The sequence below is a fragment of the Crocodylus porosus genome, unplaced genomic scaffold, assembly GCF_001723895.1.
Source record: "Crocodylus porosus isolate Cpor-Errol unplaced genomic scaffold, CroPor_comp1, whole genome shotgun sequence".
Lineage (NCBI taxonomy): Eukaryota > Metazoa > Chordata > Crocodylia > Crocodylidae > Crocodylus > Crocodylus porosus.
This window is the reverse complement of record NW_017728925.1, coordinates 10407987-10431607: the sequence shown is the minus strand read 5'-3', so window position 1 is coordinate 10431607 and position 23621 is coordinate 10407987. Positions and strand designations below refer to the sequence as shown.

Sequence of the window (23621 nt, the reverse complement as noted above, 5' to 3'; positions counted from 1 at the left end):
GAAGTTGCTATAAAAATAAAGGAAAACGCATCTCTAATGAAAATAGCAGACAGCCCCTTCTTGAACTCAAAGTTCGTTATGTTGTCACAAGCATTTTAGTGAAACTAACGAACTTAAAACTCAAAGCTAAGTACAATGCTGGCCTGAAAAGATCAGTCACAGAAGCAGCAGCACCAGGATTTCTTCTTTCACTGACTGGACCCACTGCATTTTCTAGCCTCCACTTATGATATTTCAAGGATCTTTAAAATAGAGAATATCACAGAATAGATCCTTAGTTTCTACACTTTTTAACAAGTTCACGTTAAGCCTGTTTGCTCTTCATCTCCATATTTTCATAAAGCATTCCAAAAATCTCAAAAGGTGAGCCACAGCAGATTCCATGTTTTTCTTACCTGCCCCATGGCATAATGAAGAAGTTAGCTCTGATAGTCATTATGCAAGCCCAAGGAGCAAATTTCAGACAAGTCCTCTCCACAGTTCCAGCAGCCTGATTTTGGGCAATTACAGTGGTTTCTAATTACAAGGGAATACCAAATGGCATGAGACTTTCTAAAGGCTTACCTGGTGAACGTGCCCATTATCGGCTAACTTATGTTCTTCTGTTCTATCATCCAAAGCACGTTCATGCAGGGAGTCAATTTCCATGCCCTCCACAAGAATAAGAGCACTGAAGTAGCTTGACCCAGAAGAAAAAAAAATGAAGCTTTGTTTAAGAATTCAGCAAAAATGGGGAAGTAAAGGAATAAGAACAAATAGTTCATCAGCTTTACATCTGCTCAAGTCTCTAAAAGGGAAGAAAAAACAAATGTGAAAGGTAAGAACAGCTAATCTGACATGTTCTTGGATTACGATATGCCAATAAACATTGAGTTAAGTCTTCAAACTTACCTACTGCTAGTTAGATAGTTACAAACAGGAAAATTAGAATTATTTGATGATGGCCTTTCTTTCTATAAAAATCTCTGAAATGTTAAATCACAACAACTGTTTCACGCTGGAAACAAAGACAATGGGTGGGGCTGCACAGAAAGTCAAGATGTGATGGCAGCACATGCAGGTAAACCTACACCAGCTTCAGTCTAGCCAGCACAGTTAAAAATGGCAGAAAGGATAAGACAGCACTGCCTTCAGCAAAGACTAGCAGTCCACGCCTTTCAATGATCCTGGGTACGTATTCCAGTTGCTGCCCTATGCCGAGAAGCCAATGATATTGTGTCTCCATTCCTACAAATACCCATGCCAGCTAGACTAAAGCTAGCACATATATGCTTACCCAGGCTAAAATCACACCTGTATCTTGCAAAAAATACCCTCAACCTAACCAGAAGTGATTTTTTATCCTTATCACCAGTTTGAAATGCTGTTTATAGAAATGATGATTTTGGAGAACACCCACAAGACACAAATATTTCCTCTAATGAAGAAAATCATTGGTTAATTCCTTACTAACTGGACACACAGTCAAAATACTTACCCAATACGATCCACCAGATGATCCATGCTTTCATCTACCAAGTGCCTATTGGTCTGTCTAGAGCCAAATCCCTGATCTCTGAACATCCTGGCAAATGCCAACAGTTCATCAGGTGCCATCTCAAAGTAAGCATAATAAAGAAAGATGACTTCCAAAAGCATGGATTGCTCACGGAGGCACTGCACAAACCAGCGGGATACCTGGCGCTCTGTCTGTACAAGGAGAAGAGCCTTATTGTTCGAGCTGAAGCAAGCAGACCAATGCAACAAAAAAACAAGAGAATCAGAAGCAATTCATCAGCTTCTTTAGTCAGGGATTTACACGAATGGTGCTAGAATCTCTTCTGACATGAACTCCAAAAAACTGGTAAAAATCACCTCCTCAATTGTGGCTGGCAAATCCCAGCATGCAAGGATTAAGTAAAGATCAATATCATTGGGTTCCAGAGATTCTTATGAAGCCTACAGAGTTGAAGACAGGGGAGAAACACCTATCCCTAGGCCCAGGAAACATTGTCCAAAGTTGCCAGAATGCTAAATGAATCAGTTTAATTAATTCTGCAGGTTTTATTTAAAAATTAAAATACGTGTTACAAATGGTCACAACTGCAGAAGAGACAGGAGCTGGTGCTCTATTGATAGCTGAACTCTTTGCTACTACAGATCAGAATTCAGTTTTCTAGCTCACTCCTTAGCTCTTAAATTAAAATATGACCAGAGTAATACCAAAGTAAAGTATTTCCTCTGGCTTCTGAGAATGCTAGAAATGTCCTTATTACTTGCATGTGTACACACACACACACACACACGCACACTTTCCTGATTTACTGACTGTGCAGTGAGCAAACAAAATATAGCTTTGATAAAGAAAATGGAAAAAAGCAAAATACCATGAGATTTCCATGTGTTTCCCAAGTAGGAGCTTCTGCTTTGTACAGCTCTTCAAACTGTTTCCTGTAATTAGGAACCAGTTCCTTTTCCAACTTTTCAATACACTGGGAGTATTGTGCCTTAAAGAAAAAACAGACATTCCACATATGCACGCACATATACTGTTTAAATACACACATGGGCAAACAATGCATCCCTTGTATATACTGCATATAGCAATGAGATTTGATTTGGGAAAAGGTTCAAGTATGTACCATGTAGGGGTGCCTCTCATCCTGAAAATACGTAAGGAGGTGGAGGACACAGCGCAGAATGCAAATCCTTTCTTCATAGTAATAGTCAGCCAGCTGCAAAGACACAATGTCATGAGGATCATCCACTGCTGTCTAACTCTCTTCTCTCCTCCAGTACCTCATCATCATAGTCTCCAACCATGCTCCAATGACAATATGAAAAAACAAGCATCAAATGAATAGGCATGGTGTTACCAAACAATTTTTAAGTCACCTGAAAAAAATATTTGAAACTTTTTCTTACACGCAAGCACGCACACTCCTTTTGCCTGTTACAATGGTTCCATAATCCCATTGCTATCTGACAAATGAAGGAAGGCAGCAAAGGGAGGGAGGGAGAGATGAACTCCCATTCGGCTTAGCCCCACTGATCTGTTTCAGTCTTCCAAAGTCATCTCTTTGGATTAATGGACACCTTAGAAGCACTTGCATGGACTTACTATCATCAGAACACCCAGAAAGTCCCCATCTACAGTAACTGTTGAAGCTTTTCTTGCGTCTAATCATCCCCTCACTTAATCAAAAAATCCTCCCAGACTTGCAGTTTAAACTGTAGGAGCACTTCAGTCATTTCAACCTTTTCCTGAACAGTACAGTTAATTTGCTGCTAACATATTCTTCCAAAAACAAAAGAATAAGGAAAACTACTGACCTTCAACATCAGAGCCTGACTCTGTCTTTCATCCTGCAGAACAGTCTGCAAGCAAATCACAAGACAATGACAACGTGACTATTCTGCACCTTTCATAGACACTATTCAGCCAGAGAGTATCACACTGAAAGTAACAAAAGGAATTTAGACACCACTTCTTGTGAGATGCTAGGTATCAAAAGTACAGATCACAGATTTCACTTACAAAGCATGGCCTTGCCCCTTTTAGCAAATCCCCTCCCTTAGACACCTGTCACTGCAGTACATTCCTCTGGCTAAGAGTTCAAAAGAATACCCTTCACCAGCTCAAACCAGACAGAAGGATATACAATAAAACCAGACCTGAAATAAAGGTGTTTCCTTTCTGTAATGAAAGAAAAGCTACAATGGTATTTGCATTATGCGTCACCAGGCTTACCAGCCTTGAGGGAAGAAGAGAGCAGAATGATCAAGACATGGACTACAGACCTTCAGTGAGTCCCTGGTGCCTCTGTAATCCTCCTGAAGATAACACTGTAGCAACTGTACACTCTGTTCTTCATCCAGACCCTGAAACAACAGGAAGGCATGCTCAGTGATGGTGAAGAATAAACCAAAGGCAGCTGAGTTCATCAACAGGTGCAAAAGTCTCAAAACTATCAGGCATCTTTGTCTCTTTGGATTAAATAGTTACAAAACATGTAATTGTTTTTAAAGGAAACGGTGAAATTATTTAAATGTAGCTTGTTCAACTCCAGCAACAGCCCAATGGATCATACAAACAAAGGTACCATTCTTGACAGGTCACCTGGTTCCAGCTTTTGATTAGAGGGAATTCAATTCCACAGGCAATTACCTAAGTTTTTTAAAACATGACAAATGATTTTGGAGTACCTAAATTTTTAGTTGCCCAGTTTCAGATGCCTTAAATGACCCCCTTTTTCATAGGGGTCAATACTTATGAAAAAACAGGTCCTTTATAGGCTGTCTCCATTTGGACACCAAGATTCAAAGCACCCAGAAGTCACTGACCATTTTTTAAAATGTTGGTCTGCTGCCTCTCCATAACCTGTTTTTGCACAATTGAGCTTGATTTTTACACTTTCTTCAATCTCTACTGAATATTAAAAGGCTTATTAAACTAAATTGAGCTTCAGAAAGCAGAACTCAAGGTGTTTTAAACAAATACCAATAAGAAATTACTTCCACCTGAAAAACACACTGTGTACAAAAAATACATGTCCATCTGAGCACTAAGGAAAGGTTCTATGTGGAAACATTACCACAAAGAAGTACGAAAGTAAGTCTTTGTCCTTACAACAGGAGATAAATTAGAAAGAATTACAACTTAGTTACCTTACTCAGCGATAAGATGCAATACACTGGCTTTAGAAAGCACAATATCAAGTTCCCTGACTACACTTGAAATGTGGAAATAACAAATAAGCTATGTGGAACATCTACTCACCAAGAACTTGCTGACCCTTAAGCCTAGTTCCTTCAACGGAGCAGCCACATCTTTGTCAGCTTTTACTTTTTCTGCTGAACTTGAACTAAAAGTGGAAAAATATTTTTAGAAAATTATATTAAAAGATGCAATGAAAAGGCTTAATTCCAAAATCCTTGATGTTTGTCAGTTTATGTATTGACAAACTTTTGGTAATTTTACTGACTTTTTAAAATCTATAATATGTCAGTGAAGGACTCTGTTTGACACAATTCACCTACTGTACAATAGAAAGTCCATTTACAGCTATAAAACACATATGTAAAATGCACTGGATGCATCTACATGTGTGTTTAATATGCATTAAACAATTTTAATGCATATTAAAGCAACACTGAGAACGTGCTCCGTATTTAATGTTCACTAAACTAGGCTAAAGTGCATTAAGCATCACTTAAAAATTGTGCTCTTTCATTAATATGCATCCTAATGGGCTAATTCACATTTTCCTAGTCCCTCACAATGGAGGTATTAGATTTAACTAAAGCTAAATAAAGCATGTTAAGACAAGGTTCTTTGGGTGAATCCAATATCTTTTATTAGACCAACTTAAATTGTTGGAAGAACATTTTTTTAAAACCAAGCTTTTGGGTTTAAAAACCCTTCATTGGGCTGAGGAAGTTTCAGCAGTTGGTGTGTGCTTTTCCTGGGTGAAATGAAAAGTAAGCCAGAGGCTGGGCTGGTCTGCATACAAGATAGGCAGTGAAGATGTAAACTGAGGAGTCAGTGGATGAGACACAGGCTGGGTTTAGGGGAGAGAAGGGAGAGGAATAGTGGAAAGGTACCTGGGGCGGGGGGGGAGAAATCAGATGTCGGGCAGGTTATAATGTGTCATAAATCCAATGTCTATATTTATTAGTATCCAGGAGGTTGATGAAGAGACGTTCATAGGCTCGTCTCTGGGAAGTGTTTTGTAAGTTTCCTTTGAGGACTGGAGAGAGAGTGGTTTTCTTGTGAGAAATGTGCTTCCACAGGTAGTTGAGTATTCTCGTCTTTCATGGATTTCCGATGTGCATTCACATTCTGGTGTGCAGGTGTTGTTTGGTTTCTCCTACGTATTTTCCATCACGGCATTTTGTTGCACTGGATGAGATATGCACCACAAGATGAACATGAGCCTTCAATGTGATGCTGCTGCTAGTAAAGCAAGCAAAACACTGGCTTGCATCCAGAGATGCTTCTCAAGTAAATCCCAGGAAGTCATTCTCCCATTGTACTTGGCCTTGGTGAGGCCACAGCTGGAGTACTGCATCCAGTTTTGGGCTCCACAATTCAAAAAGGATGGGAAGAAGCTTGAGAGAGTCCAGAGAAGAGCCACACACATTATCAGAGGTCAGGAAAATAGACCTTATGATGAGAGGCTGAGAGCTATGGGACTTTTCAGCCTGGAAAAGCACAGGCTCAGGGGTGATCTGATGGCTGCCTATAAGTTTATGAGGGGTGCTCATCAGGATCTGGGGGAATGTTTGTTCACCAGAGCGCCCCAAGGGATGACTAGGTCAAATGGTCATAAACTGCTCCAAGACCATTTCAGGCTGGACATAAGGAAGAACTTCTTTACTGGCCAAGCCCCCAAGGTCTGGAATAGTCTGCCACTGGAGGTGGTTCAAGCACCTACTCCAAACACCTTCAAGAGAAATTTGGATGTTTATCTTGCTGGGATCCTATGACCCCAGCTGACTTCCTGCCCCTGGGGCACAAGGCTGGACTCAATGATCTTCTGAGGTCCCTTCCAGCCCTAATGTCTATGAAATTACTTCAATCCTGGGGAAACTCTTTGAGAAGATCCTCAAGGAGCACATCTGTGATGGGCTAGTATCAGGGATGATGCTCAAAGGCAACCAGCACGGCTTCATTAGGGGCAGGTCCTGTCAGACCAATCTGACTGCCTTCTACAATCAGGTCACAAAGGCACTGGATGCAGGTGTCATGGTGGATGTAGTCTTGCTGGACCTCAGCAAGGCCTCTGACATGGTCTCCCTCCCCATTCTCACTAAAAAACTAGGTGACTGTGGCATTGATGCCTACACAGTCAGATGGATTGCAAATTGGCTAAAGGGTCGTACTCAGAGGGCAGTGGTAGACAGGTTTTTTTTGACCTGGAGGGAAGTGGGCAGTGGAGTCCCCCAGGGTCCTTGGGCCCACACTGTTCAATTTCTTTATTAGTGACCTGGACAACAGGGTGAAAGGCAGCCTGTTTAAATTTGCTGATGACACCAAGATTTGGGGTGAGGTGGCCATGCTAGTAGGGAAGGACAGATTACAGCAGGACCTGGACAGGTTACAGGGGTGGGCTAATGAAAATAGGATGGGTTTCAATACAGACAAGTGCAGGATGCTGCACTTGGGCAGTAGGAACCAGCAGCACACTTATAAGCTGCGAAACTCCCTTCTTGAGAGCGCGGAGTCATTACTAACTCCAAGATGAACATGGGCCAACAATGCGAGGTCACGGTCAGTAGGGCTAACCATACCCTGTCGTGCATACACAGATGCATCTCTAGCAGGGCCAAGGGGGTGATCCTCCCTCTCTAGCTGCGACCTGACCAGTGTTGCATAGAATACTGTGTTCAGTTCTGGGCGCCACACTTCAGGAGGGATTTGGACAGCACTGAGAGGGTCCAGAGGAGGGCCACCCACATGATCCAGGGACAGCAGGGCAGACCCTACAAGGAGAGGCTACAGCACCTTAACCTGTTCAGCCTTCGCAAGAGAAGGCTGAGGGGGGACCTGGTGGCCGCCTATAAACTCACTAGGGGGGGACCAGCGGGGTTTGGGAGAGACCTTGTTCCCCCGAGCGCCCCCTGGGGTAACAAGGAATAACGGCTACAAGTTGTTAGAAAGTAGGCTTAGAGTAGACATCCGAAGGCACTGCTTCACAGTCAGGGTGGCCAGGATCTGGAACCAACTTCCAAGGGAAGCGGTGATGGCTCCTTCCCTGGGGGTCTTTAAGAGAAGGCTTGACGTCTACCTGGCTGGGGTCGAGACAAGTTTTCTCTCCTGCCCAGGGCAGGGGGTCAGACCTGACGATCTACAAGGCCCCTTCTGACCCTACTTCTATGAATCTATAAATCTATACATTACATTTCTGGAAGTGCAGCTGGAAGATCTGGGAATGTGGATGGCTCTGTTGCGGGGTGTAGTAATTGTGTGGGGGTGGAGATGTGTTGGCAGGTTTTGCATTTCTTGTCACGGCATGGTCTGGATCCATTCGATGTGTTCTGAGCCTAAGGAATTTTGCTTCTGGTGATGAGGTTAGCGAGGTTTGGTGCTTGTTTGAAGGCTAGGACAGGTGACTCTGGGACGATCTCTTTAAGAACAGATCTTCTTAAAGATTCATAGATCTTCACTGCACCAAATGCCCCAATGGAAAATATGTAGGAGAGACCAACCAACAACCACACACCAGAATGAACGCACACCAGAAATCCATCAAATACCCAACTACCTGTGAGAGCACATTTCTCACAAGAAAACCACTCTCTCTCCAACCTCTCAGTTCTAATCCTCAAAGGAAACTTACAAAACACTTCTCAGAGACGAGCCTATGAACTTCATTTCATCAACCTCCTGGATACTGAAAATCATGGACTAAATATAGACGTTGGATTTATGACACATTATAACCTGCCTGCCATCTGATCCCCCAGGTACCTCTCCACTATTCATCCCCCTTCTTTCCCCCACCCAGCCTGTCTCTCACCCATTGACTCCTCAATTTACATCTTCACTGCCTATTCTGTATGCATATAAGCCCAGCCTCTGGCTTCTTTACTTTTCATTCCATTCAGGAAACGCACACACCAACTGCTGAAATTTTCTCAGCCCAATGAACGGTTTTTAAACCCAAAAGCTTGGTTTTAAAAAAAATGTTCTTCCAACTATTTAAGTTGGTCTAATAAAAGGTATCAGATTCACCCAAAGAACCTTGTCTGCCTATGTCCTTAGACCAACATGGCTACAGCCTATACCCCTAAACCATGTTAAAGCACATGTAGATGCGCTCACTGTCTCTTTCAATGAGAGTATCTGGATATTCTTTAGAATGAAGAAGTATCAAGATGAATCACTCCTCTACACTGTAGGTTCACTTCTAGGTAGCTTAAGAGTAGTCGGGAGTCTTGCACATGATTGGGGTAGCTTAGCAGGGAACAAGGAGGATAATACAGTTAACATAAGTCAGGAAAGGTTAAGACCCATGTTATTTATACAAGGTGTGCTTTCATGTCAAAATAAGTTGTTTGGATATAAGCATCCCTTCTTGACATCTGGCCCATGTGATTAATGAGTCCTATATAACTTCAACTCAACTGTGAGGACGAGGCACAGAATCTACTATTGCTGCACCAAGGGGGAAAAAAATCAACAGGCTTTTCTGCAGAGCAATATCTCCGGAACTTCTAGGTACCTGCTATCCAGATGCTAGTATCAGCCAATTACTGTACCTGGGAGACTTGTAGTATGAGAGCCCCTCTAGTAGCCTCTGCCAATGTTTGTTCAACTCTGCTGCAATCTGAGCCTAGAGAGAAAAAAACAATACTGTCAGACAACTCTCTATATACCATCCAGTATCAGATTTATTTAATTTAAACTAAGCAAAGTAATTCCGCCACCACAGAGAGACAGAAAGGACACAGGATCAGTATAAAGAGTATCTATGATTCAGACTTTGATTCAAGGTGTACGTTATATGAGAAAGAACAGCTTGCTGCTTTGCCTAACTGCGGGAAGGGAAAGGGAAAGAGGAGACAACAGTCTAGGATCAGAAATGGACTTCGATTTCCAACCTCTGGGCACATTCCTGAAAGCATGGACTCCATCCCAGAGGGTAAGGAAGCCGGCTGTTCCACTCCTGAATACCCCAGGCCAGCCAGTCTGGAAAGCAGCACTTGTGTCCGCTCCAGAAAGGGAACCACCTTTTTCCATACACCCTCTCAGGTAGAGGTTGGTGCAGCAGCTAACAAGAGAGAATAAACAAGGAGTGGAAAGAGAGGAACAACAATCTCACTGTAAGAATATTTTTGAGATAGGGAGGAGGCAGAGCAGCAAAACACAATTCACTAGGATTCAAACATTTACACAAAACTAGCATACTGTACCATGTAGTCAGTTCCTAACAAGTCAAGTTGCTCGGCATGGCCTCTACTTACTGTTTCCCTCAAAGCCGATCTGCCCAGCAGAATGGTCCACAGTTCTCTGCTACTCCTGTAAATAAAGTGAAAACAAATGTGTTATTTTGCTATGAAACAGTTAAACAGCTAATGTGAGTCTAGGCAAGGTTCTTTGGGAAAATATGTTTCTTTTATTAGACCAACGAAATAGTTGGAAAAATTGTTCTTTGCAAGCTTTTGGGCACAAATACCCATCTTTAGGCACAGGGAGAGTGACTATGCCTGAAGAAGGGTGTTTGTGCCTGAAAGCTTGCAAAAAACTATTTTTCCACCTATTTAGTTGGTCTAATAAAAGATATCACAATTACCCACATTTACCTTGTCTGCCTATGTCTTTAGACCAACACAGCTACAATCAACACCCCTGAAACAGTGTCAGTCTATAACTTTCTGAAGTTGGTTTTAACTTAGAGCAGACTTGGTGGTAAGGGATCACGCACAAACCTAACCAATGGCAAACTTTAAGGAAACCAAGCTAAATATAGAGATCTTTCACTAAGCTTTCTTTGTTGTTACGACCTGAGTATCTCCATCCTTGGACGGAACACAAACTGAGCACAAGGTAAAAACATACCTTTGTTTTTCTGAAGGCAAAGAATTGTCCTGACTCTCCACCATAGTTTAGGTAAGACTTGTTTCTATCCATTTCCCAAGCCCTCATAAGAAAAGTCTGTTTGTGCCAGAAGGTATTTGAGATCAAATCCTTATCCTACTATGGACTTCTCAGAAAGAAAGAAGAGCCACTCTAGATTGATATATTAACAGCATCTTCCAAAATGAAGCTCCTTTAGGAGTTTGGAGAACTAATGATCTGATGGAAACATAACCCGAATAAAATTTTAAACAAAAATCAGTACAAAACCACCATGCAAAAGCTGGCTGTCTAGAAAGGAACAAACAGAACTTGTGACATATTTTTCATATGACAGTTTTTAACCCAAGAAAACTTAATTGGCAAAACAACTCTCACAATATCTAGAATAAGTTAGACACTGAAAATGGCAACTCTAAAGCTGTCTATACCTTGAAGAAAACATCAAAAGCATTGTGTTAGCTACATTATGGCTAAAATACACACCGCCTGACTTGCTGCCAATTGAGATACACATAGGAAGGAGGTGTCTTATTTTGACTAAATTACCCTGGAGTTACTCCAGAATGAGGCAGACTAGGAACATCTTTTTCTCCTTTGGTTGAGAATTACTACTTCCTCTCAAATAGTAAAGCAGTAGCAAAACACCTGAACATAATTCCTTCACAAGTAATCAGAGGAACCAAGAAATGCAAAGAAAAGCATCACTAACTAAAAGCAAACTATTTACTTTGAGAATGCTATCTACAAAAAATATCACTATAAAGTTCAAATCCCTAAGTGTCTTTTAATACCGCAATGCTATGTAATTAAACTCCAGTGTTACCGTTTCTAATTGGTATAGTTTCTAGCTGCCAATTCCTTTCTAGTTAGATATACTTCATTCTATAAAAGCAGAAGAACCTGTCCTATTCCAATTGGCAATAAAATGTGTGCCACCCCTCTGTCCCATGCAGAGCACCGAGACTACAGAATTCTCCCAAAGAGATACTCCCTCTGTAATGCAGAACAGCAATATGGCTGAATCAGTTCCACCTCATTTTCATTTCATTTAGAACTTTTCCAGGATTAAGATGGGCCTTCAACTCTTTCCAATTCACTTAAAGATGCTACTTGGGAAAGATGCTATTGGGAAATCTCTCTTATGATCCATTTATAATGCACACAGTGCTGCTATCCCAGGTGGTGCCTTGGGCATTATTATCCATGTAATTAATTAATACATTGAAAAAATAGTTGCTTAAAGTCAATGAGGTTTGAGATGTTACAAGCAAATCAAAAGAACAGTAAAGATATTCAAAGGCTTAAAGTGTATATATCAGCTCCTCAAATATCAATTTCATAATGACACTACACATTTGACTCGAAAATCTGATCTTGGTCTTCAAGGTTTATAGCTCACTTCTGGAGATTAAAGCTCTAAGAACAGACTTTAATGTGCAGTGCACAGAATGTAATTTTTCTGCAACAGAACCAGAAATGCTCTCTATAACATGTTCTCAGTGTTCTAGAGAAAAATGAACTATTTGGTCCTGTTCCGGTGGTGTGTAAACTGAGATTTCCATTTGGCAGCAGAACTGTTTTAAACAGTTGCTCTATTTTTGTTAGCACATATTCTCCACTTAAGATTTTAAATGGACAAAAACACTAATATATCTAATTCACTGCTAATCCCTGTGCCTCCTCTCACTGCTAAATCAAAAAAAAAATTACTTTTTCAAGCATTTCAAATGCAAGGCTGCGAACAGAGGCAAGTTTACGGCCTGGGTACCCATTTGCATCATTCACAGAAGTTTAGGGCTGTACATCTCATAATGAGATCATAGGGTCCAGCTTCCCGCTATGGGCAGGAAAGATTGCTCGGGTCAAATAACCCCAGCAAAGCACATGTCCACATGTTCTAGTAGTCATCCTGCCCTGCTTTCTCTTCTAACCAGTTTATATCAAGTTTTGTAACTACTGTAGTACCATTAGGGTGCTCCCATTCACAACTCAATCAGGACCCTTTGGGCTAGGCGCTATTGTATTCCACTCTCACACCCCAAGCAGCTGTGCAGCCTAACTCTCCTCAGCCCCAAGCCAAATAGAAGTCCTTACTAACAGAGCTGAAGTCTGAATTGTTTGATAAACTGCTGCTGTGGTTAACCACTCCTTGTACCGCTGGAGATGCACAATGAACCTCAGTGCAGCAGTTTTCAACCTTTTTTCATTTGCGGACCCTTAAAAAATGTCAAAGGGAGGTGCGGACTGCTTGGACTTTTAAGTGCTTGTATTTGCCAGCTTTTGATCGCTCATAGTCATCTTTCACCGAACCCTTACATCAGAGGTGGGCAAAATGCAGCCCACAGGCTAGATGTGGCCACCAGGCCATTCTATACAGCCTGCAGTGCCCCCAAAAATTTAGAAAATTAATATTTATCTGCCCCTGGCTGCCTGTCATATGGCCCTTGATGGCTTGCCAAAACTCACCAACTCCACCCAAAATAACTGCCCGCCCCTGCCCTAAGCAGAGTCTGTCGACCCCCAGGGATCCAAACCCCACATGGAAATGGATCTGATGTAGGCTGATGGAAACAGCTCCTGGGAGCTCTACCTCAGCACCCCAATAAGTCCCCTCTGCGCTCTCACTAGGAACAAGAACTGCTTTGATAAGGACCCCTTTATTATGCTCCGGGGTCCTCACCAGGATCCAAGGGAGTTATACAAGGCCACAGGAGCCCACAAGGCCTGCTTTCCCCCTCACTCCCACGACGCCCTTATTTTTTCAGAAGCTCCTGGAGGGGAAGAGCTTCGAAAGTGGATCATGTCCAGGACCCTGCGTTTCCCGGACTGCAGCGAAGGCGTGAATTCAGCCACCTCGTGCAGGCGCACGCGGAGCAGGGCAAAGGATTTCCCCCCCACCCCCGCCCGGCCTGCGCGCGCAGGTGGCACCACAGCCCGGTGTCATGCAGCCACGGGGCCAGTCCCAGCCGGGCGGTGGAAGACGCCTGGCAGCTGGGCACAGCGCCACCCCACGGGAGCCCCCTACTTGGGGGGACACGTTGCGCCCAGCGAGAATTTACCCGCGGGGGGGGGGGTTCTCTGCTCCGGATTGGGACGGGGACAGGCGGCTGCGGGGGGGGGTGTCCCTTGAACCGAACCGAACCCAACCCCCCCGGAAGGAGCCGTTGGGTGGGGGGAAGACTCCCGCCACCGCCGCGCGCGCTCGTACCTCGCGCACAACCCGCCGGCCGCCATCTTCGCACCCCTCTCACGTGTCCCGTTACCCGCTGCTCGGGCCGGCACCTGCGTCACGTGACGGAGCCTCGCGCCCGGCCTGCTGCGAGGGGGGGGGGCTCGTCACGTGACGGACACGGCCGGCAAGATGGCGCCGGCCTGTAAGGTGAGCGGCCTCTGGTCTAGGGTTGCGGGGGAGGTGGCGCCGTGGAGACGGAGTGGCTTGCGGGTGGGGGGAACGAGGCTGCTGCCGGCGGAGGGGCGGGTGTTCGCCTGTCCCCTCCCTCTTCCCTCTGTCAGGGCTCTTCGCTGGCCTCGGCATTGCTGGCTGTCTCGACGAAGAGGCGCCCCACGGCCCTGCTTAGTCCCGGAGGCGGCTCCTTCGGGCGTCCTTGCCCCTGTCATCTGCCCCCTGGGTCGTCTCCAGGGTGGCTGTGAGGGCCACCGCTGTCCTCCCAAAAAGTCACTGGGGGAGTTAATGAAAGGAGGTAGAGGGAGTTCAGACAAACGCTAAGCAGCAGAGATAAGGAAGAAATCCTGCCTTTTGTTTCAGTGGAGATGGGAGATGAGCTGGAGAGCTGAGGTGCAGAGATCAAGAAAGGCTGCTCGAGATATCAGGAGCTGCAAAAGTGATGCCTAGTCCAGTGGTGAGATTAAATGAGAAATAACGGCGTCCCGTGAGAGATGGAGTGAGCACAGAGGTGAGGCCACTGGGAAATGAGCTCGAGGAGAGCATGCAAATGAGAGGTCAATTTTGCAGCGGCTCAGAAAGTGAGCAGTGACCCTGGAAAGATAGTTGAGGGTGGGAATAATGTGGCATCTTCTGTATGTGAGAAAGTGGAAGTATTGTGAGATGATGGAGCTTGGAGAGGTCATGTTTGGTGAAACCTTTGCAATTCCCTTGTTCCCAAAACAAAGCCAAGAAATCAGTGAATGATAAAAAGCCTTTTGTTATATAGTTAGAGTATGCCCTAGATTGGAGTGGGCAATTCTTTGGGCCCACGGGCCACATAGGTAATTCTGGAGACCCCCACCCCCCTCCCCGCAACAGCTTGGAGCCCACATGCCCTCCAGCTCCTCCCTGCCACTGGCATCCAGCAGCAGCTGAGTTTACAGTCCTGGCCCCAGCCTGCCTCACCCAGTCCAGATTCACCCCAGCTAGAGTGGACCAGCTCCAGACCAGGTGGGAAGCATATGCAAAACTGCAACCACCGCTGGCCCCACACCTGATCTGGACTGCCCAGCCACAATGAGCAGCAGTGGCAGCCATGCAGAAACTGCTGCTGGATGCAGAGTAAAGGCAGTCATATGCCACCCCCACCTCCCTTTGCCACTGCCAGGCCTTTCTTGCTGCAACTGCCTGGAGTCCATGCCTGAGCTGCCCTGTGGCTTCTCTCTGCCACTGTCACCACTGCCACCAGTACTGCCTCTGGGCAACTCAGCAGGGCAGCGGTGGCACTGGAAAGGAGCTGCAGGATGGCCCAGGTGCAGGTTCCAGGTGGCCAGCAAAAGAAGGTGAGTGCTTTTCCCCTACACCCAGCAGTAGCTTTTGCACAGCCATCAACACTGGCATCGCTACTCAACATGGGCAGGTGGTCCAAAACAGGCAGGGGGCAGGCTGGGGTCAGGGCTGTGCATGTAGGTCCCAACTGGTCTGGAGTTGGTCCACTCCAGCTTGAGCGAGTCTGTAGTAGGTGCAGGGCTGGCTGGGGTTGTGTGTGCAGGTCCCCACCAGACTCCATGGGGTGGAAGGCAGCTGCTGCCACCTGGGCTGCCTAGAAATGGAGCCCAGCCACAGAACTACTCCAGCCCTGCTGTGTGCCTGGGAGTGGCAGGACATGCCACAGGCCAGATGGCACCTGGGCCAGGCAGGACTGAGGGACCTGCTGTGAACTGGGCAAAGCCCCTCTGTGGGCCATATTTCTTCCCCACCCCTGCCCTAAGTTTCTAAATTACACTGTGTCTGGGTTGCATTTGAAGATGCTTATAAATCAGCATTTGACATCCAAGTGTATCTCTATGGGGCTTTTTGAACAGACTTCTTGAGGTGAGGCTGCTAAGTGTTACTGTTGCATTGGAGCTGAGCTGAAACTTATAATCGGCCATATTCGTCTGTTGTATATCTCTTCCCTAGCTAATATAAGAGGTATACTTTACCCCTCTTGGAGAGGTCCTCACTCCTCCTACAAATCTAGAAATGGCCTCCTCAAAGCTAGTATTGGGCAGAGGGGGGGTAAATTGGTTTTTAACCTTTTTTGACTATAAAAAACTATTTTTTCTTGTATGACTTCAAAACTGATGAATGAGTTGTTGAACAGGGGGAAATGCATGCATCTTGGCCTAGCTTTATAGCAGCAGCAAATTTGAATTGATTGCTTAAAATAATTTTATATTTCAAATCCTATGGATATAGATATCAAAAGAACCCTGATGGAAATCGGAACTAAAATTATTACATTTGCAGTACAAAGTTTCCAGCAAATGAGAGAACTATCTAGACCCTAAACATCAACTATCTGAGTAACCTTTAAGAATGTTATTACAAGATATTTTTCCTTAGTTTAAATAGAGTGAGGTACCACTGATAAAGTATGTAATATGTAAGAGGGAATAATACATTCTGGAGAGGATGTGAAAGATTTTACTTCCTTACCAATGAAACTGTCAAGTTAAGGTAAGTTGTAGAAGACAGAGTGGCAAGGACTTCTCTGGGTGATATCTTATTGGACCAACTACACGGTAAGGATAAGCTTAAAATGCGTATTAAGATGACTGGGAGTTCACAGAATACTCTGGGATATTTGTTTTGTTGCATCACAGATTATAGTTTTCCACCCAGATTTTAGATGTTCTTAATTTGTGTTGAATCTGTTGCTAACTCTTATTCAGTCAAAATGTCAGCATGGATCAAATTTTCAAGTTATTAGTTAATATTTCTAAAGCATGATTATTAGTTAAGGAAGAGAAGACAGTTGTATTAAAAGGCAGGAAAACTGTTTCCTTAAAGAGAGACACTATAAGTTTAATTCATACATAGATAAGAATTTTTTAAAACTAAAATTAGAAGTAATTTTTATTTTTTTTATTTATTAAAATTAGGCTTATATAATTAGAAATGTATTGGTGAGGAAGTGTATCTCTGGTGTGTTTATTTTACAGTGTTTGCTTTGTCAGTACTCATTGCTGTTTGTTTGTTGCCTTTCACACAATAAGAGGAGAGAGAAAAGTATTTTTTTAAAAACGGAAATACAACTGTAAATTTACAAAAAATTGGAAGGAAGGAATTGGGAACAAGAATGGAACCCATAAGAACATTTACATTTTTTAAATTGACTTTTCAGGTTGAATATAAATATCTGATTTACCTATTCTGATTTATTTTATTTATGATTTGTGTTCATTTTACATACCAGTTAGTATGTGCTGTTTTTGTTGGTATATTTTAAACAACCAAATACTGCTGATGATTGGAATAGTCTTGTCATCTCTATTAATACCAAAATCTTACCAGTAATTATATCCATAATTGTTTAATTTGCATAGTTCACAATTTGTGTGTGTGCACATGTGTTTTAGGTTATATAATTTCATTTAAATTTACAACAAACTCGTGACTTAAGGGGGATTTTTGTATTTAATTTATAAGTTACTGAAGTAGCTAAATGCATTTACCAGTGTAATTCTTTTGAGCGTTGCTACTTGTATTTGTGCACGCTTCTTCCAGAATGCAGTGTTCACCTCCCTACTCTCAGTAGCGGAAAGAAAAAATGTGACATAGCAACTAGAGTATTTAGTATTTGCATGTGGATAAAAGTGCTGTGAGATTTGGCACTAGAAATGGAAGCTGACTTGAACTTTTCTGATTCTTAAATGCCATGGAAAATGACAAGAAAATTTCCTTCTTGGTTTTATTTTTCTTATACAGGAGTTGAAGCATGCAGCTGAGCTTAAGAAAATTGGTTGTTTTTGTAGAAGCTTTGCATGTTCTTATAGTCTCTAATGTTGTTTTGTTTATTTTTATAGGAATTGCAGTAGGATGAAAGTGAACTTTTACTAATGGACCAAAGACTATATTGAAAACATTGGGATCAGACAATTATAACGCTTTTGACATCACGGGACACAGCTGATTGGAACCATGTTAATCAAGCCAGTGCTTGCAGAGTCTCTAGTTGTTTTCACCATAGTGCTGTGTGTGCACATGGTGGTGTGGGATCGGTATTCCTGGTGCGCTATTGCTCTTGCCATTCAGGCTTTTTACATCCAGTTTAAATGGGACCGTCTCCTCCAGTTGGGTGGAGCCGTTTTCCAGTTCCGGACAACAGCTAATAGTGGCCTCCTACCAGCTAGCATGGTCATTCCACTGTTGGGGATTGTGATGAAAGAGAGATGCAAGACGTCTGGCATTGTATATTTTGAACGTTTTGGCATAGTTGTGGCCTCCACTGGTATGGTAATAGCCCTCTTCCTATCTGTAATAGCAGTTGGCATCACAAAACCTGTGCCAACTAATACTTGCATACTTTCTGGTGTTGCTGGAAGCTTAATCATCTACACCATGAAACATTCTTTGACTGTTTCTGAAGTGGTAGAGGTCCTGGAAGTGCTGCTTATTTTTGTCTACCTCAGTATGATCCTGTTGTACCTATTGCCCCGCTGCTTCTCTCCTGGGGAAGCATTACTGGTCCTTGGGGGCATAAGTTTTATCCTCAACCAGCTCATTAAGCGCTCCCTAAATCTGATAGAGGGCAGAGGAGATCCTATAGACTTCTTCCTTCTGGTGTTAGTGGTTGGTGTGGTCCTTCTGGGGATTTTCTTTACTGTTCTTTTCCTCTTCATGGATTCAGGAACTTGGACCTCTTCCATGTTTTTCCACATGATGACGGCAGTGCTTGGCCTGGGGGTCATCATGCCTTGGCTTTACCGGCTCATCCGAAGGAATCCTTTGTTTTGGTTGCTCCAGTTCCTGTTTCAGACACAAACAAGAGTTTACCTCCTCGGGTACTGGACCTTGTTGGCTGCCTCTGCGTGCACTGTGGTTCTCTACCAGAATGCCAAGAGATCATCTGAATCTAAAAAGCACCAAGCTCCAACCGTAATCAGAAAATGCTTTCATTTCATAGTGGTGGCTACTTATGTCCCTGGGCTAATTTATGACCCTCAGCTTCTCTATGTTGCTGCAGTGCTATGCTTGGCAGTGTTTATCTTTTTAGAGTACGTGCGGTACTTCAGGATCAAGCCATTTGGCCAAATGCTCAGGCACTTGCTCTCTCTCTTTTTGGATGAACGTGACAGTGGACCTCTGATCTTAACTCATATTTACCTTCTTCTTGGGATGTCCCTTCCTGTGTGGTTGTTCCCTAGACCTTGTGCTCACAAAGGTTTCTTGTCTGGGACAGGTGCATTGGTTCCCTATTCAGGGGTCCTGGCAGTAGGGGTGGGAGATACCATAGCCTCAGTTTTTGGCAGTACAATGGGAGAAATCAAATGGCCTGGAACAAAGAAGACATTTGAAGGGACAATGACTGCCATTTTTGCTCAGATCATTGCTGTGGCTCTTATTCTGATCTTTGACATCAGTGTGAATCTAAACTCCAGCTATGCTTGGATTTTAGGTTCTATCAGCTTAGTTTCCCTTTTGGAAGCCTACACTACCCAAATAGATAATCTCTTCTTGCCTCTCTACCTCCAGATACTGCTTATGGCTTAGTGATGGCAAGGAACAGTCACTTTCCTTTTTCCAAATAAGAATGGCAACAGGATATGCATCCCAGTCAAGGGATCAACAGAAGCAGTCTGGTATAAAATACTATATTTGGTACAATAGATAAAATGGCTGAAGACAGAAATGGATTAACTCTTCTAATGTCAATTAAAAATAAAGGTAAAGGGTTCTCTTTGTCCTTCTTTTACTTTTAATAACTAAAGCAGCACCAGTTGCTACATCTTTCCATATGAATAACAGGAAACCATCTACCTGATACTCTGATTCAAATTGTGGGTGACAATTTAGATACTAAATCACAAAGGGCACCTGTACATGCCACGGGCTTTAAGCCTCATTAAATTAAATATTTTTATAAAATTTAAACTTGTTTATTTTGGAATGTTCCACCAGTGTTTGCATGTACTAGGTTTTCAAACTAATTAAGTCTGGTCTCTAGCTGGTGCTGCAGGAGACCAGGACGGTGCCACACTGCTCCTCGTGCCCTGCCACGCAGCTGTGGGAGCAGGCACATGGCACAGAAAAAATAAATAAAAAAAAGCAGCAGCGATTCAAAGGAGTGAACTACAAAAAGTTTGCAGCACCATGTGGTGGACAAAGAGGCTCATTACATGTTGTCATGGATTCATTGCATACAAACACAAAAAGGCACTCAGACGCAGCACTTTAATTCACAGTGAGCCAAGCTAAACTACATCTGAGGAGTTTAACTTTAATACACCAGAGCTTTTTAAAGTGTCTGGAAAACCCGCTCATGCAAACAACCATGCCGTTGCAGCACAAGAATAGGCAAAAAATGTGCCGTGTACAAATACCCAAAGGGTCTATTTTCAGACTTCTGGGCATGCTAAAGCAAAGTGGGTGGGAAAGAGAGCTAGAATGGAAAAGATGGAGTCACTAGACATTTGGTTTTGTTACCTAAGCAGTGCCTCAGAGTTGTCTCTTTTCAAAGTGTGTGCGCTTTGCCAACTTGCCATTGAGTTGAGTCCTGCTGTTTTGTGTATTGTGTGAATCCTATTTATTTTTACAAAAGAGCCACTTAAAGCATACTCTTCTGCAGTATGGGGTGAGCGTGCCACAGCATCCCACTGTGTGGAAAATTAGACAATGGCTGTGAAAACAACACTAATGCTTGTTAGGCATTAAGTAACTGCAGATACTGATAATACAAACTTGACTTGCTAGGATAAGATGAGCAACTGTTTTCACTACACAAGCCTCCAGGGTTAACATGTTTTTACTTCTTTGCCAATGGTCTCTGAAATAAATCACATTTTACCTTTTTCATGATCTTGATCTCTTGAAAGTACTTAAGAATTTATTTTGAAAAGAGGCCCATTTCACACAGCTGTAGAGACAGTTTAAAGAGAAGCTAAATTACAACTCATTGACAAATCTTTTTCTATTTTACTAGTAACAGATTATTGAAACTAAAAATATCTTCAAAATCCACTGTACCTTTGTCTACTCATCCAGGTTTACTTACTTCCTGCATTTCTTTGTTTAAACTAAGATTTATGAAGTCTGTTTCATGGTTGTTTATGCTCAGTCACTTCCTGATTCTCACACACTTGCACAGTGCTGTAGTGTTTAGTTTGCCAGTCACTAAGGGAATATTTAAATTCAAACAGACTGTTTTTAATTTTAAAAAAATTGAAAGCAATTATTCAAATTTAAATTTTGGAGCAAAGCCATCTGCTTTGGTCCCTTTTTAATTAGAATCATAATTGTGAATAATTAAAAATACCCCTTTTATGGTAAAAGCACTCTTCTTGTTTTTGTACATTTAATCCTCTGACATGTTTTTACTTATGGGAATCTTCTTATTAACAAGCAAAACATCCATTAGGAACAAAAAAGTTAATTTGTATTCCACCCTCTGGGAGAATGTCTGAGCAAGGTATTTTCTGCAAAGATTCTTATCTGGGGAGATTTGAGACTGAGCTTGATTCTGGCTTCCTATATCCCTGTAACTTAGAGAGAGCACAATGATCCATAAAGAAAAACCATTAACATGAGAGCAACATAAAACCAAGACAGTTAGTCTTACACTATTCTCTGGTGCAGTCTTAAACATAGAAGTGTCTCCATGTTAGCAAAGAGCTTGGCTTCAGCACAGTGCTCTAATTATTCTGAGCTGCAGAATCATACTCCAGAACATCAGTTTGGATTGCTTTGGCCCCTGAAATAAGCTAGAGCTGGGCTGGTTTAGAATCATCAGTGTTCACTACTCTTTCCCCTTTCTAGGAAATGTCTTCTTCTTACACATGACAAAGAATTTGTCCCAGGTTTTTAGGAACAGTCAAAAATGTGTCTTGCTAATATTGCAGTAGGGTGTCGGCACTGCTCCAAGGAAACTAAGCTCTGGGCAGAGGAATGGTGCAAGAGCACGGCCCCATGTGGCAGCAGTAAATCCCATTTGTGGTGCTTCTGATCAATCTGTCTTCCAATTGTAGCCAGAGTCCCACTCAGTCTCACTTATACACTGGCATTCTTTTTAAATTGCACTGAATAGTGCAGCTTGTTGAAAAGCTAGACAAACTACCATGTTTTAGAAGAAGAATGTCACTTTTTCATGCTAATAACAACAAAAAAGCTTATTTCCCCCAATAACCAAAAAAAGCCGTAACTGTTTTATCCCAGAGACCATGTTCTGGGCAATGGTTTGATGTACAACTTAAGCCAGAAAATTAAACAACAGAATTGAAAGCTGCTTTTCCCTATCTTCTTGCCATCCAAACATCTTAAACCATAGGAACAGTAGAGGAAGCTCTAATTGCTAGTAAAATTATTTGTGAATTTGAGCAAAACTACTTGACTACTGTTATCCTTGCTAGGTATTCTGGGTCCTGTCAATACAATTTGTGACTCAAAATTGCTGTGCAGAATTTGTGGAATTCTGATTGCCATACAAAATCTGTTTTGGCCACCCAGCAAAGCATACCCAGATTAGAACAAATTCTTGGCAGAAATCAACTCAAGAATTTAACTTGACTATTAGTTTATTGCAATTGACTGTGACAGAAGCAGGCAGTATGCTTAAAAACACCGATGTGGCTGCAAGAATTGGAGCCTTGCTTCACAAAAGTCCATTTCTAACCTGTTTGCATCTGACAGAAAATTGGGAAAGATAAGATATTTTGGCTCCTATGTTGCATTTCTCATGCAGCAGCGTAAAACCATCCAGATGATCTTGTTTTCATTGAGCCTCTGTCCAAATGCTAGGGAAACTTTTTAATTCTGTTAATAAATTATTCTATGTTTAAGACATTTTAGAAGCTGCCTAATGGTCTGTTCTATGATGTTATACCCAGTGCATTTAAAAAAAAGATTTTTTTTCATCCATCTCCCATTTACATTTTTTTTTTGAGAGAGATGGCTATCACCAGCTGTGGTACCTTAGACATCGTAGGCATTTGTCTCTCTTCCTAATACTGCTCTACCTGTATTTGTGGTGAGAAGCATTTGCATCTTTAAATGTCAAGCAAAAAGTCTAGTTTTATTTTCAAGGTTTAAAATTCACTTCTGCACGTGACAAATCTTAAACGCTGAGCCTGTTGGTGGGCACTGTGCATTAGTTTTAGTTACAAAACCCTTGAGGTTGAATGATTAAACTACTCCACAATATGTGTTCTTACAATTTTCTGTTAATACAAAGTTCAGTCTTAGAAGCTAATTATTAATCAACTATACAACTGCTTTTCAACCTTTCCTCCTATTCTTATATGTAATTGCATGCAACTTTCTAAAGTCCCTACTACTTAATCTTGAAGTATTGACACTAGTCTTATTCACTTTCAAATGCCCTTTTCTTCCCTAGTCTGCATGCTGCTTGTACTTTCTCCTGGATAAACAGTACAGTTTTATATATATATAACCCTGATATTGAATTGTCAGAGGATGTTAGATAAGTGAGAGTATTGTCATCTTGGGGTTAGAGCATGGGAACAGGACTTGTGCCCAACTCTGCTGTGTGACCTGGGTCATTTAGTGTTGGTTAATGCTTATGTTAATGTGTACTTCCTCAGGCCAAAGGGACTCTTCCTGAGGGTAAGTGCTCCACATTTGTGAATATGAGCTCTACGATCTGAGACCCTTTGCTTCCCCCCTCAGCCCCCA

The 23621-nt window shown here is 42.6% G+C and overlaps 2 protein-coding genes across 6 annotated transcripts in view; one reads left to right on the top strand and one right to left on the bottom strand.

The window, feature by feature from the left end:
* The window catches only part of NUP188 (nucleoporin 188), a 45286-nt gene extending 31420 nt beyond the window's left edge, over nt 1-13866 (bottom strand). For 3 of the 4 annotated variants that reach the window (XM_019540741.1, XM_019540743.1, XM_019540742.1), the window contains exons 1-10: nt 13773-13866; nt 9949-10003; nt 9244-9317; nt 4760-4844; nt 3781-3861; nt 3313-3357; nt 2622-2714; nt 2367-2486; nt 1478-1689; nt 565-679 (exon numbers count right to left, since the gene is read on the bottom strand). In XM_019540741.1, the coding sequence (XP_019396286.1) occupies nt 565-679; nt 1478-1689; nt 2367-2486; nt 2622-2714; nt 3313-3357; nt 3781-3861; nt 4760-4844; nt 9244-9317; nt 9949-10003; nt 13773-13798 (906 nt within the window). In that variant the 5' untranslated portion in view covers nt 13799-13866. Of the gene's footprint in view, nt 1-564; nt 680-1477; nt 1690-2366; nt 2487-2621; nt 2715-3312; nt 3358-3780; nt 3862-4759; nt 4845-9243; nt 9318-9585; nt 9694-9948; nt 10004-13772 lie in introns of those variants that run through there. The other variant, XM_019540744.1, reaches the window with a different exon arrangement.
* Nucleotides 13867-13895: 29 nt separating this feature from the next.
* DOLK (dolichol kinase) lies at nt 13896-22822 on the top strand. Of its 2 annotated transcripts, XM_019540752.1 has the most exons (3): nt 13896-13943; nt 14331-14478; nt 17801-22822. In XM_019540752.1, the coding sequence occupies exon 3, from the start codon at nt 17916-17918 to the stop codon at nt 19485-19487; it is 1572 nt and encodes a 523-aa protein (XP_019396297.1). In that variant the 5' UTR covers nt 13896-13943; nt 14331-14478; nt 17801-17915; the 3' UTR covers nt 19488-22822. The 2 variants fall into 2 exon arrangements, with proteins under 2 accessions (XP_019396297.1, XP_019396298.1); XM_019540753.1 differs by lacking the exon at nt 13896-13943 and having other exon boundaries at nt 14079-14424.
* Nucleotides 22823-23621: the final 799 nt, after the last annotated feature.

Excerpts from the sequence above, each read along its gene's own strand:
- DOLK (XM_019540752.1), top strand. The coding sequence starts at position 17,916 with ATGTTAATCAAGCCAGTGCTTGCAGAGTCTCTAGTTGTTTTCACCATA.